Source organism: Pempheris klunzingeri, chromosome 11, assembly GCF_042242105.1.
Source record: "Pempheris klunzingeri isolate RE-2024b chromosome 11, fPemKlu1.hap1, whole genome shotgun sequence".
Taxonomy (NCBI): Eukaryota; Metazoa; Chordata; class Actinopteri; order Acropomatiformes; family Pempheridae; genus Pempheris; species Pempheris klunzingeri.
The window spans coordinates 12,356,619-12,373,653 of record NC_092022.1 but is presented as its reverse complement, the minus strand read 5'-3'; the positions used below and the strand labels follow the sequence as shown (position 1 = coordinate 12,373,653).

The window sequence follows — 17,035 nt, the reverse complement described above, 5'->3', positions numbered from 1 at the left end:
CGTCTCCAGTTTCCTTTGGCACATGGGCTTTAAACTTGGCACTCGCTTGTTGTTTGGCATGTCAACGTTTGGCACGTCTCGCTGTTTACCATCCGTTTGCAGCGCTGATTGTCAGAGAACAAGCAGTCACGGTGAGCCACGCCTATTGTCCATGTGCTCCATCCTCCAATCTCTCCATCCCTCTGCACCACGCGCTCTGTATTTTGCATAAAATGTGTATCAGTAGGGCAGCGCTCTCCCCGGCACATGCAGCGCGCACATGTAGAGTGGCTTTACTGAACACATACCACGGTCGAATAAGCGCATCAAACTCCCCTCAGCTCCAGATCCCCGCCAATGAAAATGCACAAAAGCGTGAAGGAGAGAGAGGGAGAGAAAGGACTCCGCGAGATACAAAGAGTGAGCCAAATCCCACACAAACAGACACAACACAAGTTGAGCGGACGGAAAGGCGGTCACATTTCCTACTCACCTGCAAACGTGATTGATGTGGGTGTTTGTATCAGTGGGTGTGTATGTCATGTGTGACACTCTGCTCACGGATATGCTGACTCTACTTTCTTGGAATTCATGAGAATCGTTTAATCTTCGCTCGTGCAACATCGCAGCAGTCGCAGTACTCAGAGCTCAGAAGGCATCCAGGTACCTTTGAAGAGACCAACCTGTCCACCTCACTTCTGTCGGACCACAACTGAGCACCGAGAAAGAGAGAGACACTTGTCTACAGTATACTGGGAGGACAAACTTTACGCGCACTGCACGTCTCCATCACTGCTTCCCATTTTTGCGCTCCATGGAGCAGGTGTTTTACGCAAAGCTTTTTCCACACTTTCTCATCTGTCTTCAAAAGACTTTTGCTCCAATCTAGTGACATTTACGGACATCTGTCTTCAAGTCTAATCAAGGTTGTCCACATCAACAAGAGGAATGGATAACAGCCCTGGTGGTGGTAAGATTAACTTTGATGTTATATTTGACATAATAGTAATAGCAATGCTGGGTTTTTTTCTAAGAATCAGAATTAACAGGTCAATGTTTAGAGTTTTCATTCATGTTGTTGCCAACAATCAATAGACGACAACTATTTTACTGTGTCTGATTCAATCTACTCATGAGTGAAATTAAGTCAAAATGGCAAAAAAATAAAATGACTTTGACTTAAATGTAATAAATATCTGAATAATATGAATGATAAATAATATTATTTACTCTTTGACTGCTTGTGTAAAACTCAATTTAATTTCGCATAATATGTGCAGAATTGGCAATCATGTGTGCAATCTAATGTGAATTCTTATCACATGCAGCAATGGGTGCAGGAAATATATTTTTTACATGCACGCATTTACGTGTCTTTGAATGAGCAGCGTAACTTTAGTGGTAAATCATGTGTTTGACAATTAGACTTATGCATGAGTTCGCAATCTTAGTCAATTAAATCGGCTCAACTTATCCCAAAGTTTAAAAAAATAATACTGTGTATCAGTGCGACTATGAGAAAAACTTGTCAAAAAAGTTGGTGTGCTGCGTTCAAATGTCAAAACGCTGCTCCACTGACAGCGAGCCGCGCCATATGGTTGTAGTGAGGCTGGTCACTTCCTGCTTCCCCCCATGAAAACAAACTCACGTGGAGCTACAGTACACTGCCTGTCACTGTAATCATGTCCCGTCAGAGGCAGAACTTTAACTGCGCACTAACTTTTCAGCATCCCATGGGGGGGAGCAAAGAAACTTTGGCGTAAAGGGCGTGTTTGTTTCTGAAATCAAGGCCATCGCATCAGAGCCTGCACCATGAACGTTGATAAACGCCGGGACGCCCATCCGTTAAGTGGCATTGGGCAGCGCTTTCTCGAGGTCAGCCAAATGTGCACATGCTTCCTGCCTTCCCCCACTAATTGACGGTGAATCATTTACAACAGCGGCAGTCACGTTCCAGCACAGGTGATGGGTGCCCCCTGTGTCCTGTCAACATGTTGCTCTAATCTGAGGGCAACACCAAACCCTCTCACCGGGTTATGACTTTCTATTTATGCTGATAAAGTGGGCCAATGTTTGTCACGGAACAAGCCAGGCAGTTAAGATATGAGTAATCATAGATAATCGCTGTAGTATTAGTCAGCCGATAAAGATGAAGACTGCCTGCTGGGCCTCTCTGTTGGTGTGTTATTGATGGTTGCAGGTTGTTTGTGTGAATGTGAGTGAGGGCAAATTCCACTCTTTTTAATCTGTTTAATTGTTTAGACTATTTATATATTTTTTATAGTTGATATAAGTGCTTATTTTCTATTTGAATGACAGAGCATCTTTTAATTTTCCATCAGTCTTTTGTGATTATTGATCTAAATGGCCACCTTGAACTGGGTTCACTGACCTTAAATGTTTCAGTAAAGTTATTAAATTGCACATGACTTCATTTCTCTCATGAGTTCAGTGCAGTGATTTAAACAAAGCTCGTAAACATCATCATAACCCGGCAAAAATACGGCTTCAGTGGTGGGCTGTATGGCTCATAAAGTTCAGCAGATAAAATGAGGTTGTGTGTGTGTGTGTGTGTGTGTGTGTATATGTGTGTTTGTGTGTGTGTGTGTGTTGACACAGAGCCCCCATTTCATCTGCAGAGATGATTGGGTTGTTCTGTTGGTGGGGTTGCATGTAAATGTGTTATGCGACCGGAAGATTGTTGCAATGATTCATTCTTGCAACAGCATGTCTTTTGTGCCATATGATGACCAAATACCAAAATGACCAAATTTTAGAAGAACAAAAATCAGTAGAAGATATAGGCTTCATAATATTTGAACATCTGTACATCTCCATTATCAAACAAGCATCAACAAGTATTTTGGAATATGTTAAATTAATATTTTCATCAAACTTGTCCTTCGTCAAACTTCCTTGACCTTTTGTGAGGGGTCATGTGTAGGTCAGATAACATTACTATGGTGTGGTTAATATTAGATATTTAGTCTTTCTTGACATCAATATCAATTTGCTCACCACAGCTAGATTTTATTTAGTGGTCAAATGATGCTTTTATGTTAAAAAGAGACATGCGCCTGAGAGACTGACACTCCCCATGTCTGCTGCTACTGTACCTCACTAATATTTCCTCTGACAGTCCCCTGATGGAGATTTAGATCCGCATTATTCTGAGCATGTTTAAAACAGTCTCAACAATAAATCGGGCCTTTTTAATCACCATCAATTGGCAACGATCATTACTCTGGTTCCAAGTCTTGCGTGTTTGACAAAAACATTCAGACAAAACTAATTAGTAGGAGGCCAATTTTGCCAACAGCAAAGCTAACTCCATAAAGTCAATTATAATAAAAACATGCACTAGCTAATGAGCTAACCACATAGTTTAAAGGCTGATAAAAACCCACATCCATTTCAAATTACAAGTCATTTCAGGTCAAAAACTTAAACAGTGTTCCCTAAATATATGGGCAATGGAAATACTGAAAAATGAACCCCAAAACCACATTTTCAGTACATGCAATGCAGGGCTCACTGACACTATTCAGTCTGAATGGAAGACACTGAGTGGTACAACTGACCTATGTTACAATTGAACCCGGTCTCCCCTATCCTAAGATAGTCAGTAGTACTAAGGAGGTTTTAAGAAAACTAAACTGCTTGTTTAACAAACCAGCTAGAAATGAAGTGAGTTTATCTTATGGGAAAATGTTATTATCATGCACTTGCATTTCCCCACAACAGAAACTTGGGTCTGTTCACAAAGGCTACTAAAGCTTCACGTAGATGGATCTTCCTGTTTTTAACTAGATGCAGCGCCTGGCTGACGGTGCAGGCGGTGCTGCTGGTGGTGCACAGTCAGACCACCCGGGCTGCATAACATGCTGCTCTGTTTAATTTGGCTCTTTGATTATAAGCCCCTGGCGGACTGTAGGAGCTCTGGCTCATGGCTGGAGCGCAGCTTCATGTCTTCCCAGTGAAAGCTCCGTCGAAAGCCTCCTCACGTGGCCTCCCTTGCAGAGCCGCGTGCGACGCGTGAGAGTTCCCGGTCCCGCCCCCCGCCGCTTCACCGCTCTCACGGACGCTTCTGTGTTGATGCCGCCTGCGGTGGTGGTGAGGGAGAGCTTGGTCAGTGGGTCAGCGATTCCATGCATTAACTTTTTTTTTTTCTCTCTCGTCACGTTTTCCCGCCTCATGCGCTTCTCGCTTGCCTGCAATGAAAGCATTTCCCCCCCCCTGCGTTGAATCACAGACCATGCACGCAGTGTGGTAGAAGCTGACTCGGTTTTGACTGCAACATCTGTCCCCAACTCATCGGTGCGGGGCACGCATCCGCTTAGGGTGTGTTTCAACCGGAACGTGACTCTGCTGTTAAACATAACATCTCAACTCTCATCAGATGCGCTTTCCAAACGATGCTGGAACAGATAACGGATTAAAAAACAGCGAGAGGCTGCATCTGTTTCTGATAAAATTGCACAACAATGAATGGAGCAATTTTAGCCACAACAACAGTAAAAACCCAGGACACTGAGTATAGAATTTCATTACCATATAGTGGTGTTTATAGATTATAGCTATCCACTGTGATAATCTAACACAGTTCCTCTTAATAATTTCATGAGCCAGAGCTGGTGTGTGATGCAGCACCAGTTTGGAGAGATGCTTGAGGCACATAGACACAATTCTATCAAGTTCCTGTGATATTGACCTACTTACACAAGCCTGAGTTAATGAAGCGCTGCAAACACCCAAGTAGTGTTCACAGATTGGCCATGTTCAGCAGTACACAAAAACTCTTTCTTTGTCGGCCACAGCCTGCATTATTTTCTGTTGCAGCATAATGAAAACTGTATTGCTCGAAGGAAACAATCCATACACCATGTTTTTAAACCACACCACAAGGGCAAACAAACTCCATGGTCACTTTAACTGTAGGCTATATGTGTCTGGACTCCATATGTGCTGCATTATAGGGTGAATAAAGTAGGAGATAAAGGACATGAGAGAAACCAGGGAGGAGTGGAGCTGTTGTGCCAATGAACTGCTCACGTTTCTTTGCCTGCCTCCAGTCCCAGGCAGATTAGTGCTCGCCTGGGCAGGCTAAGTTAAAATAGGCATTGAGGAAGGAATTTCATATCATTTGGAACATACAAATACATCTATAATCCAGTTCAGTTTAGAAGCTGATTGATATTACAGGCTGCCAATAATAAGAATAAAAACTGTAATGGTGCCAGTCACATAATAGAATGAATGCAGTTCCCAAAGTATATGGCTGTACTTTAACTTCCTGCAATGTTTGCAATAAAAAAAAAAAAAGTTTTTCCCCAACTGAGGACAAGGACAGATGCCAGCTGATGCATTCTTTGACATACATGGCGATAATGCTATGGTCACACTGAATGTAAGGAGAAGAATCTGTATTTTGTGCGCAACAGTGAAGGGAATTTGAGATATTTATATTTATTTGTATTAACCTTTCTACTATGACACTTGATACAGGTGATAGTTTTACAGCGTCCGTCCTTCACTACTCGAAATCATACAGTAAAATGGGTTGTTAATTGACAGTGTTTACAGCTCAGTGGCTCTGGGGGTCATTCATAAACACTTACTGCACATGTGAGTCTTCAGGTGCACATGCAATGTGTTTGGGTGGAGCGGGGGATGGGATGCGGCCGTCTGCATGTAAGCTCAGGAAGAGGTGAGGCTCAGGCCTGCATCTGCTGGGTCTGTCTATGGCTCTGGCATGAGTCAACAAACCACCAACACGTGCTGGTTGAGGGATTAGTAAAACATCTGAGCTAAAGCAAATACCTTGTGCGGCAAAGGGCAACACAGGGATAGTCCTGCTGCTCTTGTGCATGATTTGCATACACAAGGCAGAGTTGATCAAACCACTGGAGTGGACCATGGCATGAACTGTGGATGCTGGAAATTATTTGAATGTTGAGAATTTCTCAGTTGCATGTGCAAGCCATTCATAATTGGACCCAAATTTGTTTAGACATTTTGAATATTTAACTTTATTTGCATATAATGTGTGCTTCTGGGCTCTCTGTGCTGGGCTCTACCGTACACTGAGCTCTTAGTGTATTATTAAAGTAGCCCAGTCCATACAGTTGAGGCTTTTCCATTGCAAAAAAACGTGACTCACATTTTCCTACAGTTGGTGGCGCATGAACTTGAGACTTGGTGCCACCTGACGGCCGGGGAGCTTCCCAGTCAGAGTGTGTTTGTAAACACGGTTCTGACTTCAGATTGTTTTATATTTCAACACGAGACTGCGGATTTGGTTCGGGCAGTAACCGTGTCAGGAGTCCATGCATGTGAGGCGGCGGTCAGGTGTCGTGCTGTTAGCTGGCGCTGGGCACGGTGCCAGGGGAGCGAGGCTATTATTGGAGCGGAGGAGGCAGCAGACCCCGCAGACACGTGAGGCCGTGTCTCAGCTCATCCACAACGCATGACTAGAGGAGAGAGAGAGATGGGAGGGAGAGAGAGAGAGAGGGAGAGGGAGAGGGAGGGGGCGCGTGCAAGGGAATCTAAACTTCAGAAACAACTGCAGCAGACAAAAACCATTACATTTACTCGATGCCTTTTAGAAATACTGCATAAACATGACGCAGGGATTATTTACAGAAATTAGCGCTTAGTTGGAGCTTCTAGAGGAAGCCTGTCTGCTTTGTTGCTGTGCTACCAGCAGTATTTTTAGCGCCCACTTTATCCGCTTGAGCGCACCATCGCGCCTGTTACATCCAGGATGAGGCGGCGACGCTGCTGCACATTCTCAGAGCTGTTCTCTGCTGTCCAAAGATTGTGCAACATTGCATCACATCGCACACAAAGTTGTAGAGTAACTGATGAGTTTCTGAGGAAGTTTCTGAGGAAACTTGGCTGCATGTATGGCATACACAAAAAATAATTCCACTTCTTGTCAATGTCAGATTGACATGCTTTAAGAAGGAGCTTCAACTAAAAGTTGAATCACCTGACCGCAAACTCTGAGCTCACTGATGTCATGTCTCCATTCTGTCCTTTGTCTGCAGGAGTCATCCTGTATGCCAGCTCCTCTGGCAGTTCCAGCCCAAGCCCTGGCAGCCCCTCCAGTGGGTACCAGACGCAGTCGCCTTCTTCGCACTCCCAGCCCTCATCTCCAGAGGAAGTTACCTTCACAGAGATTGGGCCATTGAAACAGAGATCAGCTGGGTGCACTACCCCATCCTCCAAACTGGTCTTCCAGTTCCCAGAGGTCTACAGTGGCCCCTCAGCAGCAGCCACTCCACAGCACACCTATGCACACCCCATTGCAGGAAAGAGGCCATGCGGGTTCGCAGGAACTTTCACAAGTTAGTGTTTCCCCATCATCTATTATACATGAAGATTTATACCTCAATTTAAGTTTTCCATCTATCTAACTGTCTGTTTACCCTTCCTCAGAAACAGGTGGAATGGTCCTGCTTTGCAAAGTCTGTGGGGACATTGCATCTGGTTTTCACTATGGAGTGCATGCATGTGAGGGTTGCAAGGTAAGCCCCTGACCCAAAAAATCATGTGGAATGATTCAACAGTGTTTTGCTGTTGTTGCACTAGTTTCATGTGACTTTTTTGTGTGTGTTTCAGGGGTTTTTCCGTCGCAGCATCCAGCAGAACATCAACTACAAGATGTGTGTGAAGAATGAGAACTGTCTGATCATGCGCATGAACCGCAACCGGTGCCAACACTGCCGCTTCAAGAAATGCCTGTCTGTTGGCATGTCAAGAGATGGTGAGACATCCTGACACATTTTTAATGAGAGAGACCCTCGTGCAGTTCTGCCAGAATGCCACAGTGCTCTGATTAGCCAAAGCAGCAGGGAAATGGGCAGCTTGAAAGAGGCACAGCACCGATATGTAGGTCTGTGTGAAAAATGTAATGCGGAAAGTCTTTTGAGGTCATCGTGCCAGTAGCTCAGTCACTCACTTTATCAGCAGAGCTGCACCTGCCTTGCCCTTCCACGGTGTCACTGCACTGCAAAAGATTACCATCTGGTCTTGTATCACTCTCTTAAGTTTCTAAGTGTCTTTCTTGTGCCCTTTGCAGCATCCTCCCACAATACCGTTACCTCTGTGCTCTTGTTCACCACATCCCCTCCCCCTTCAAGTACCCAACATGTTCCCTCAGCTCTCTTACATCTCCCCCTCAGACAATGATTTATGAGAAGAGGAGCCTTGAAGTCCCTGAAGCTATCTATCATCTAGAAAACTGCAGCAAACACAAGAATTATTTTAGGAAATTGGAACAGGGTCAACTTGATTACCTTGTGTTTGCCCACAGAACATCTTTACTGCAATTAATGAGGGAATGGGCAACAATTAAGCAAGGGATGCAGAAAACAGCCAGTTGTTGTGACAGAATTTATCGGGTGTGACACTCGCATCACCTAGTTTTAAGTCTGATGTGGACATTGATTGATCACCTATCATTGCAGATTAAGAAAACAGCTGGGCTGACCTAGAAAAACAATACAGAATTGGGCCTATAGTGTACTCCTACATCGTGACCTACTTGGTGTAGTTTGCCTATCTACTTCCTCTCAGTATGGTTTCTGCTTATCTCCACCCTCCAGTACCCCGCATTGCCTAATCTAGTAAAGAGGTTAGTGTTATTTCTGCATGTGCTTGACACTTCTGGTGCACAGAGAAAATAGGGTGGCAAAATACGACTCAATAAAAGAACAAACAGTCAGGTTGACCCTCTTCTGGGAGATTTTCGAAAGCATTAAGGACCACAACCTAGAAACCCCTTTTTGCTCTGTTTCAGCCATTACGAAAACAGGAAAACCGCATGCAACTGCCTGCAGCCCACAATAAATAGTACACCCTGATTTCACACTAGGCAGATGTGTGACTTTGGCTCTGCAATATGGGCAAATATTTAAGTCCGTTGGCAAGACGGCACACTTTTTTTTTTTCTCTAACCAGAGCATAATTTTTTAGAGCAATGGCTCACTAGTACGCATTTACTTCTTTTTAACCATGATGAAAGGGATTAATCTCATGCCACATTATTGGCCCCATCGTCATCAACAGATCCTGCAGGGAATGAATAGATTACTGTATATTTGGTAAACATAGCAATATCTTCTGTGCATATTAATGGACCAAGCAAATAACCTCAAATAACCTGTGACCCAACACAGTGTCATCATGTTTTTAAGTAAATTGCATGTGTGCAACATGGAATAATGGTGCACTGCTTTACAAATTATTATATTACTGCTACACTAAACAAATCTGATATCCTATCCTTGCAAAAGTCTTTGAAGCTGTGCTACTTAAACTTTTCTGCCTTATCTAACTCCACCTCGCACAGTCACACACATGGGCACACACTCTCCCTTTCCACACATCACTGTCTCTCACGTCAGTCCTCTTCATGTACTGTTGTCCCAACTAATTTCTGCGCTTCAAGCCCACCTCCTCTCATCCTTTTCCCTCTCACGATCTCGATGCCAGTGACATCACGCTCACGTTGCCCCACTGCCCTACTTACAAATAGAGGGAGGGAGCAGGAGAGGAAGGAGACAGGGGTGGATAGAGGAGAGGATGAGGCAGATGGTAGCAGGGGGTCTATAAATAGCCTCTCCAGCTGATGGTTACTGTGGGAAGGGGGATGGGGGATATGGGTGAGCTGGGGGAAGTTTTCATCTCACAACTTCCATGATTCTCCTTGAAATCATTCCACACACTGGCTTCTGTGATGTGATGTGTGCGTGTGTATAAGGAGATGTTTCACCATGCTTAGCTTTACATTCTATTTACATATTTATGGCATTATAAACGTAATCAATGCACAACTTTGTCCATTATCAATATTCAGCATGTGCAATTTATATCTTATATCTGTACATGGAGGTTGTATATAGTGTATTTATGTCATTTATGTCCTTTACATTTCTAAGTCTATATCTTTACTTACTTCAGAACTGCTGTGACAAGGGAATTTCCCCGATGTGGGATTAATAAAGTTTATCTTATCTTATCTTATCTTTGATTTATAGTCAGTATACTTTACTCTTGCAGTCCTATGCTTCTAACAATAGCACCACGGTACATGTAAGATTTGAAAAAATTTTAACAAGGGAGAAGGACAATGTCATTTTAAGGATTTTAACAAGGTACTGAAATTATTTTAAAGAAAAACCATATCAAAACACAATGTATTAGTTCAGGCAGAGCATATTATATGTTTTAACACATGATGGTAGGGGATCTTTATGAAATGTGTTTGTCTTGTTTTGTCTTTTCAGTGAGCATTCTAATATTTTATCTATTTCTAGAAGAAGCAAAAAACTAAAAGTCTGAAAAAATAGTGCACAAAAAAGGTTCAGTGTAAATGTCCATGTTGTCACAACAACTGAAACCTGACCTGTCCTCACTGCTTCTGTGTTCCCTAGCTGTGCGCTTTGGCCGCATCCCTAAGAGAGAGAAGCAGCGACTTCTGGACGAGATGCAGAGCTACATGAACAGCCTAAATGAGTCGGCTGCCATGGAAATGGACTCATCTTCAGTGAGGGATACACCAACCAGCCCAGTAGATGGTAACTCAAAAGAGGCCATTGGGGCCATCTCCAGAGCCTACCATAACATTTTCACCAGCAGAAACAGCAGCAGCCAGGAAAGACCAGCCAAGAGGGCGAACATCACCACCAACAACAATACATCTAACTTTTCTCAGGATGCCAATTTTCCCCAAGTCTCCTCTCACACCACCTCTGCCCAGAGTTATCGGTCTTGCCCTGTTGCAACTGCCACTCTATGCCCAGTTTCCTCTAATGACAACCAACATGCATTCCACAATGTGGACAACAATCGCTACACTTATTTAGTGTCAACTAATCACAATCATGATCAGTCTAACAACACAATACCTCAAAGGGGCAGCTCTGTCAATCAGAACAGTCTTCGCAATGCAGGAAGTACCCAAGATCAGCCATCCTGCCCATGGAAATTAGCTTCAGGAGCTAAAGTGCTGGTAAGTGCAGGAAGCATGCTGAATTACATCAAGATTTCCGTGATATATACTTAATCAACAATTAATGATTTTTTTCTATGTTTTTTTTGTCTTTCTTTAAGGCATGTCCTCTCAATGCGTGGCCTGTATCAGGGGCAGACCGCACGAGTCAGGCGATATGGGAATCCTTCTCTCAGTGTTTCACTCCTGCTGTCAAGGAGGTGGTGGAGTTTGCTAAAGGCATCCCAGGATTTCAAGAACTTAGCCAACAAGACCAGGTCATGCTGCTCAAATCAGGCACCTTCCAGGTAATGAAATACATTTCAAATGATTTATTTCGCTTGCCATAAATGTGAAATATAAATGAGCCCAAATGTATTCTGGTGTAAGTATTTGTCTCAATCATGTCTTTGTTTTCCTTGTGTGTTTAGGTTCTTATGGTGCGGTTCTGCACCTTGTTCAATGCTGAGGAACGTACAGTTACCTTCCTGAATGGCCAAACTTACCCCCTGACAACCCTGCGGGCCTTGGGCATGGGCTCTCTGCTGGACGCAATGTTTGATTTCAGTGAAAAGCTGGGCTCCCTGGGCCTAGAGCCTGATGAGATGGCCCTCTTTATGGCTGTGGTGCTAGTCTCTGCAGGTGAGAAAAGGACACACTAAACAGTGACAAAAGCTGCAGAGAGTGACACTTAAATGAACCAATAATGTCATAACTACGTCTGGCAACCACTCACACAGGCATTTTCTGTGCTCCTTAGATCGTTCTGGCATCTCGGACATGCGGGCTGTGGAGCAGCTGCAGGAGGGTCTAATCCGTGCCCTACGGTCACTGATCACTCGCCGCCGCCCAGATGACTCCTCCCTCTTTCCCAAACTCCTCCTGCGCCTGCCCGACCTGCGCACCCTTAACAATCTGCACTCTGACAAACTGTTGGCCTTTCGCATTGACCCATAAGCAGGCCGCTTGCTCACTGGGCAAGGAATACGCAGAAAAATACGACACACCACATACTCACACACAAAACCAGCACATGCACAGATATTATCTTCCAAGGGCAGGACTTCCTTGAAAATTGAGGAACAAGGAATTGTGCAATCTGAGGAGTGTTTCTCCAAAGGATAAATGAGGGCTATGGCGAATTTATTTTTGATTCGTTATTGATCTTCAAGCAATGTTTTGGGACACATACACATACAAGTTCATGTATACACATAAAAATCAACACCTCTTGAAAGACATTGTTCCAGTAAATAATAATAAAAAAGATATCATGTAGAGTTACTATTACCCTTTTGGACAAATCATTTGTGCACTTGCTCATTATATCTTGTATACTAAAGAAAAAAGCCAGTTCACTTCTGTTTATTCCTTAGTCGTACAGTCGTATAGTATCAACAGGGCATCACTAAGCAGCAGCTGAAAGACAGATATCGTAGATCCAAGCAGTTATTACTTAGGGACCATTAGTGATGATTGACAATGTGTCAGTTTATTTTTAAGAGAAAGGGAACTTGTACATAATACATAGTGAAATCTGAAATATTAAGGTAATTGTGTATCACTGTTTCACAAACATACCATCTGCATTAGTACTGGAGTTAGACCACTATTTTAATGCATCACTTGTACACAATAGGATGCAAACTGTCTCTCACTATTTTTGACTGATCTTCCAGAAAACATTTGGTCAACGGCATTTTTTATTATTTCACAAAAACATTGTGTCTATGTCACTATATCTTATCACAACTGGACTGATGGAGACGCCCCATGCATGTTGGGTTTTGTAGTTCCTTTGTTTATTTTTGTTGCTGTAAATATTATGTTACCCCAATGTCTATGTATCATTGACTGAACTGATATGATGGATTGGACGATGAGTTCAGTGTAAAGAGGAATGTATTGACCTTCCTGTACCAGGTGGGGGTTTGGCTGTGCCAAGGGGGCTTTGCACAGGAGAATACATATGAGGGATTCCCAGATGGTTTAAACACACTTCCTGCTATCAGATGATGTAACCAACCAGCATAATCCCTGAAATCACCAGCACTCACTCCACATGCACCCTTCCTCTGCCCCCAATGTTTGTCATACAAACACAAGAAATATTTTTGGGTGAGAGATCTTATTTGATTGGTCCTCTCACTGTTTGCTTGTTTGATTATGGCTGATTGAGGACATCTTGTATATTTTGTAAATCTTTATTCCTAAATAGAAATGATATAAAGTTCGAATTATGTATGACTTGTGTGTCGTTCTTTTATGTCCATTCAGGCAAAATGCAGTAAAGTAGTTGGGTGGTAGTAGTCAGTCATGGGCAGTTCTTACTGTATGGATCTCAAAAATGAGTAATGCAACTAGAAGTGTACATCGGCTCATCTGAATAAAGTCAGATTCATTATTTAACACAGGTATATATCCTGTGTGCTATTAGGGTGCGCATTTTAGAGTCACTTAGATGGGTGATTGCCTTTATAGCTTGAAATCTACATTAGACAAAGGACAACAACATAGTTCTTTATCATTATCATGTTGTGTAATATTGTAGACTGTGCACCGATTTAATCAGAAAACATGGAAAAACTACAAAGCATTGTTCAGAGACTACTTAGTTCAAATAACAACCTGTTGGTAAATAAATAAAATCCACCTTTAAGAATGTACTGGCACCCCAAGAAAGTTGCCACATGGGATGTCTGGAAACACTAAACAACTTTTCTCCTTCCCCTTCCTTCAGGGAGGCACCACAGAGCACAGTACGCCAAAACACTAATTTCTTTCCACAGGCAATCACAGTTAATATCAGCCATACAGTGCCAGAAACACTTCTAGGAAATAAACCCATAATACTAGACAATCACTGGGCATACAAATTCTAAATATTATCTTGTAGTTTAAAAACAGTGTTAATATGTACATATCATCATTGCCAAATATAAACCTAAGCAAACTCTATATACTATAGGCTATATTGTACACATGCACATACTGTAATTTCCACCTACTTCATGTATATAAAGTAAGCTGAAGTAACCTATTAACAGTAATCATCCATATTTCTAACAGCATCATTGCACCATTACATTATGCTCATATTGTTAACATTTGCCATCATTGTTTCAATATGTGTGCATAGCCTTTTACACACAGCAGTTAACTGTGAATGTTCACCTTTGTGTTCACCATGTGTGTGTGTGTGTGTGTGTGTGTGTATGTGTATGCACATTCCTGGCTAGTATAGCTGATGCCACCAAAGACTACGGTGTGTGGATGCCACCTTGTGGTGAAATAGTAGTTCCCGGATGTTGGATCCCGGATGCTCTGTTTGCTTGTCCTTATCCTACACCATGATATAGCTATGCCTTATGATATCACTTTCGTACATCGTGTAACTAATATGGGACCGCTGTCAAATGGCACGGTAAGACATTTAAAGTAGTTCAATACAGTGTGGTTGGAAAACATAAGGTTGGATAGTCACAGCGGTGTATCGTAACGACAGTAGCAGGTTAGCTTGTAGGCTAGCGTTAGCTAAACAACAATAGCAGACAGGTACATTTCAGCGCCATTAATTGCATGTCAAAGTAAGACAAACTAAATTCTCACTAATCAAACTTTACGACATTGATGCGGGTAAGAGTATACTGCCGATACTAGCTAATGACGGTTTTGTTTGAGTGACTGAATTCCTAGAAGGAAAAGGTTATTAGCCAAGTTAGCTAATGTGGCGACTATAAATAACTGAAAGCTCTCCTGTGTGTGTGTGTGTGTGTGTGTGTGTGTGATACTTGATCACGTTGTGTCTCCACAGGTGTTGAGAAACAGAAAGAAAAGAGTTGAAACCGCCCCAGGACCTCAGGTTTGACCTCAAGTGGGTGCAGTTAATCACACCATGTTGGTGACCGCATACCTTGCCATCATTTTCCTGCTTGCCCTGTGTGTTGGTCTGGAGCTCACTGCACGCCGGCTCACCCCTCCTCAGTCCACCCCAACTGCTGTGGCCAACCCAGTGTTCCGTCGCTTCCAGAGTATATTCCTCCGGGCATACCTCTTGGCTTTGTGGGCAGACTGGCTCCAGGGTCCTTACCTCTACAAACTGTACCGCCACTACAGCTTCCTGGAATCCCAAATAGCCATCTTATATGTGTGTGGCCTGGCCTCGGGTGTTTTGTTTGCTCCTTTCTCAGGCTGGCTCCCTCAGGCCTTGGGCCGCAGACAGACATGTCTTCTCTTCTGCCTGTCCTACTCTGCTTGTTGTCTCACCAAGCTGTCCAGAAACTATTTTGTTTTGATCGTGGGCCGGGTACTGGGGGGTCTGTCCACGTCCCTGCTCACCACCACGTTTGAAGCCTGGTACGTGCACCGTCATGTAGATGTCCATGATTTTCCAAAGGAGTGGATCCCGAGCACCTTCACCAAAGCTGCTACCTGGAACCATGTGCTCGCTGTGGGAGCAGGGCTGGTGGCTAACTTGCTGGCTGAGTGGCTCCACTTGGGGCCCGTGGCTCCTTTTCTCCTTGCTATCCCCTGCCTGTTGTCCTGTGGCTGGGTTGTGCTGACAGACTGGGCCAAAGAAGAGTCAGAAGGAGGCCCTGAAGGAGACAAAAAAACACTGCTTCTTGGTACTCCAAATGGAGGGGTGACCCGTTTGTCTGCAAGGGCCCGATTCTCACGCAGCTGCCAAGATGGGTTGCGCTGCCTGCTGTCAGACAGGAGAGTCATGCTCTTGGGTGGAGTGCAGGCGCTGTTTGAAAGTGTTCTCTACATTTTTGTTTTCCTGTGGACCCCGGTACTAGACCCTCATGGCCCTCCTTTGGGAATAGTGTTCTCTTGCCTGATGGCTGCCAGCATGGCCGGTTCCTTGCTGTTCCGCCTAGCCACCTCCACACGCTACTGTCTACAGCCCGGTCATGTTCTCTGCCTGGCTGTGCTGATGGCCTTCTTCTCTTTTTTCATGTTGACCTTCTCCACCGCTCCAGGCCAGCCTAGACCTCATGAATCCTTTCTGGCCTTCCTGCTGCTGGAGCTGGCCTGTGGCCTCTACTTCCCTGCAGTCAGCTTTCTCCAGGGCAGGGTTATCCCAGAGGAGAAGCGGGCAGGTGTACTGGCCTGGTTCCGGCTGCCTCTCCACCTGCTGGCCTGCCTAGGGCTGCTGGCGCTCCATGGGGAGATATCAGGAACAGGTGCAGGGGAGGGTGGCAGTGGCACCAGACACATGTTTGGAGGCTGTGCAGTCATGATGCTGGCGGCTTTGATGGCTGTTGTTAGTCTGTTCACACTGGGCAGAAATGACACAGACCTGAGACTGGAGGGAACCAGAGGGGAGGGGGAGATGTACTGAGGAGATGGACCACATATGCATTTATGCTTGACTGATTCAAATGTATTGTGCCAGTTTTGTGTGTCTGAAAATACAAATCACATGTGTTCCACTGAAGTAGTCATAAATCTACATTTTGCCAAACAAGAAAATTAAAGTTCAAAGGAGGTTTCTTGGTAGATTGCAATTTAGTTGAATTTTTATATATTTATCTTGCTACTTCTTAGTAGTTGTTTTTTTTTTTGGGTGTAGCAACTCTCTGGAAACATGGCCATATCTATCTTCATTTGTAAATTCCTGAAAGCTTTGTCAGCCATGCCCCAAACCCTTGTATCATTCCATTAACTATTCCAGGTAAAATGTTACTGCCTCATTATGTCCACCTACAGGGAGATGGGGTGATGTGTTTGACATTATGTTAATAATTTCACATCTCAGCATCCCCGTGAGGATCAGTAAATGTAGTAATTCCATCAAATCTTTAAAAACAGACATGGAAATATGTGAGTTTACAGAGAGCTCAGTGAATATCCAAAGAAATAAGGTCATGACTAGCGTGCAGACCAGCATCTGAATGTCAGCTCTTACGAAACTTCCTTCACTGTACTTTGATTTCTGAATATTATCATTTTCCATAATCTGTGTCTGTTTTTAATGAAAAGATATATCTACAATGGGTCAGTTTTGCCTTTTGAAACTTTTTCTGCACCATCTACAAGATATTTTCTCTGTAAGGT

At 43.7% G+C, this 17,035-nt stretch overlaps 2 protein-coding genes across 2 annotated transcripts; both read left to right on the top strand.

The window, feature by feature from the left end:
- The first annotated feature begins 242 nt into the window (after nt 1-242).
- Nucleotides 243-13,212, top strand: nr1d4a (nuclear receptor subfamily 1, group D, member 4a). The gene is made up of 8 exons (XM_070839654.1): nt 243-949; nt 7,029-7,328; nt 7,420-7,508; nt 7,603-7,747; nt 10,419-10,996; nt 11,098-11,283; nt 11,407-11,617; nt 11,736-13,212. The coding sequence occupies exons 1-8, from the start codon at nt 928-930 to the stop codon at nt 11,930-11,932; spliced, it is 1,728 nt and encodes a 575-aa protein (XP_070695755.1). The 5' UTR covers nt 243-927; the 3' UTR covers nt 11,933-13,212.
- A 1,079-nt stretch (nt 13,213-14,291) lies between these two features.
- mfsd5 (major facilitator superfamily domain containing 5) lies at nt 14,292-16,658 on the top strand. Its single transcript, XM_070839674.1, has 2 exons — nt 14,292-14,399; nt 14,790-16,658. The coding sequence occupies exon 2, from the start codon at nt 14,871-14,873 to the stop codon at nt 16,317-16,319; it is 1,449 nt and encodes a 482-aa protein (XP_070695775.1). The 5' UTR covers nt 14,292-14,399; nt 14,790-14,870; the 3' UTR covers nt 16,320-16,658.
- The last annotated feature ends 377 nt before the right edge of the window (nt 16,659-17,035 follow it).

Excerpts from the sequence above, each read along its gene's own strand:
- mfsd5 (XM_070839674.1), top strand. The coding sequence starts at position 14,871 with ATGTTGGTGACCGCATACCTTGCCATCATTTTCCTGCTTGCCCTGTGT.
- nr1d4a (XM_070839654.1), top strand. The coding sequence starts at position 928 with ATGGATAACAGCCCTGGTGGTG. Across the intron at positions 950-7,028 it reads GGATAACAGCCCTGGTGGTG|GAGTCATCCTGTATGCCAGC; the intron begins GTAAGATTAACT and ends CTTTGTCTGCAG. Across the intron at positions 7,509-7,602 it reads ATGCATGTGAGGGTTGCAAG|GGGTTTTTCCGTCGCAGCAT; the intron begins GTAAGCCCCTGA and ends TGTGTGTTTCAG.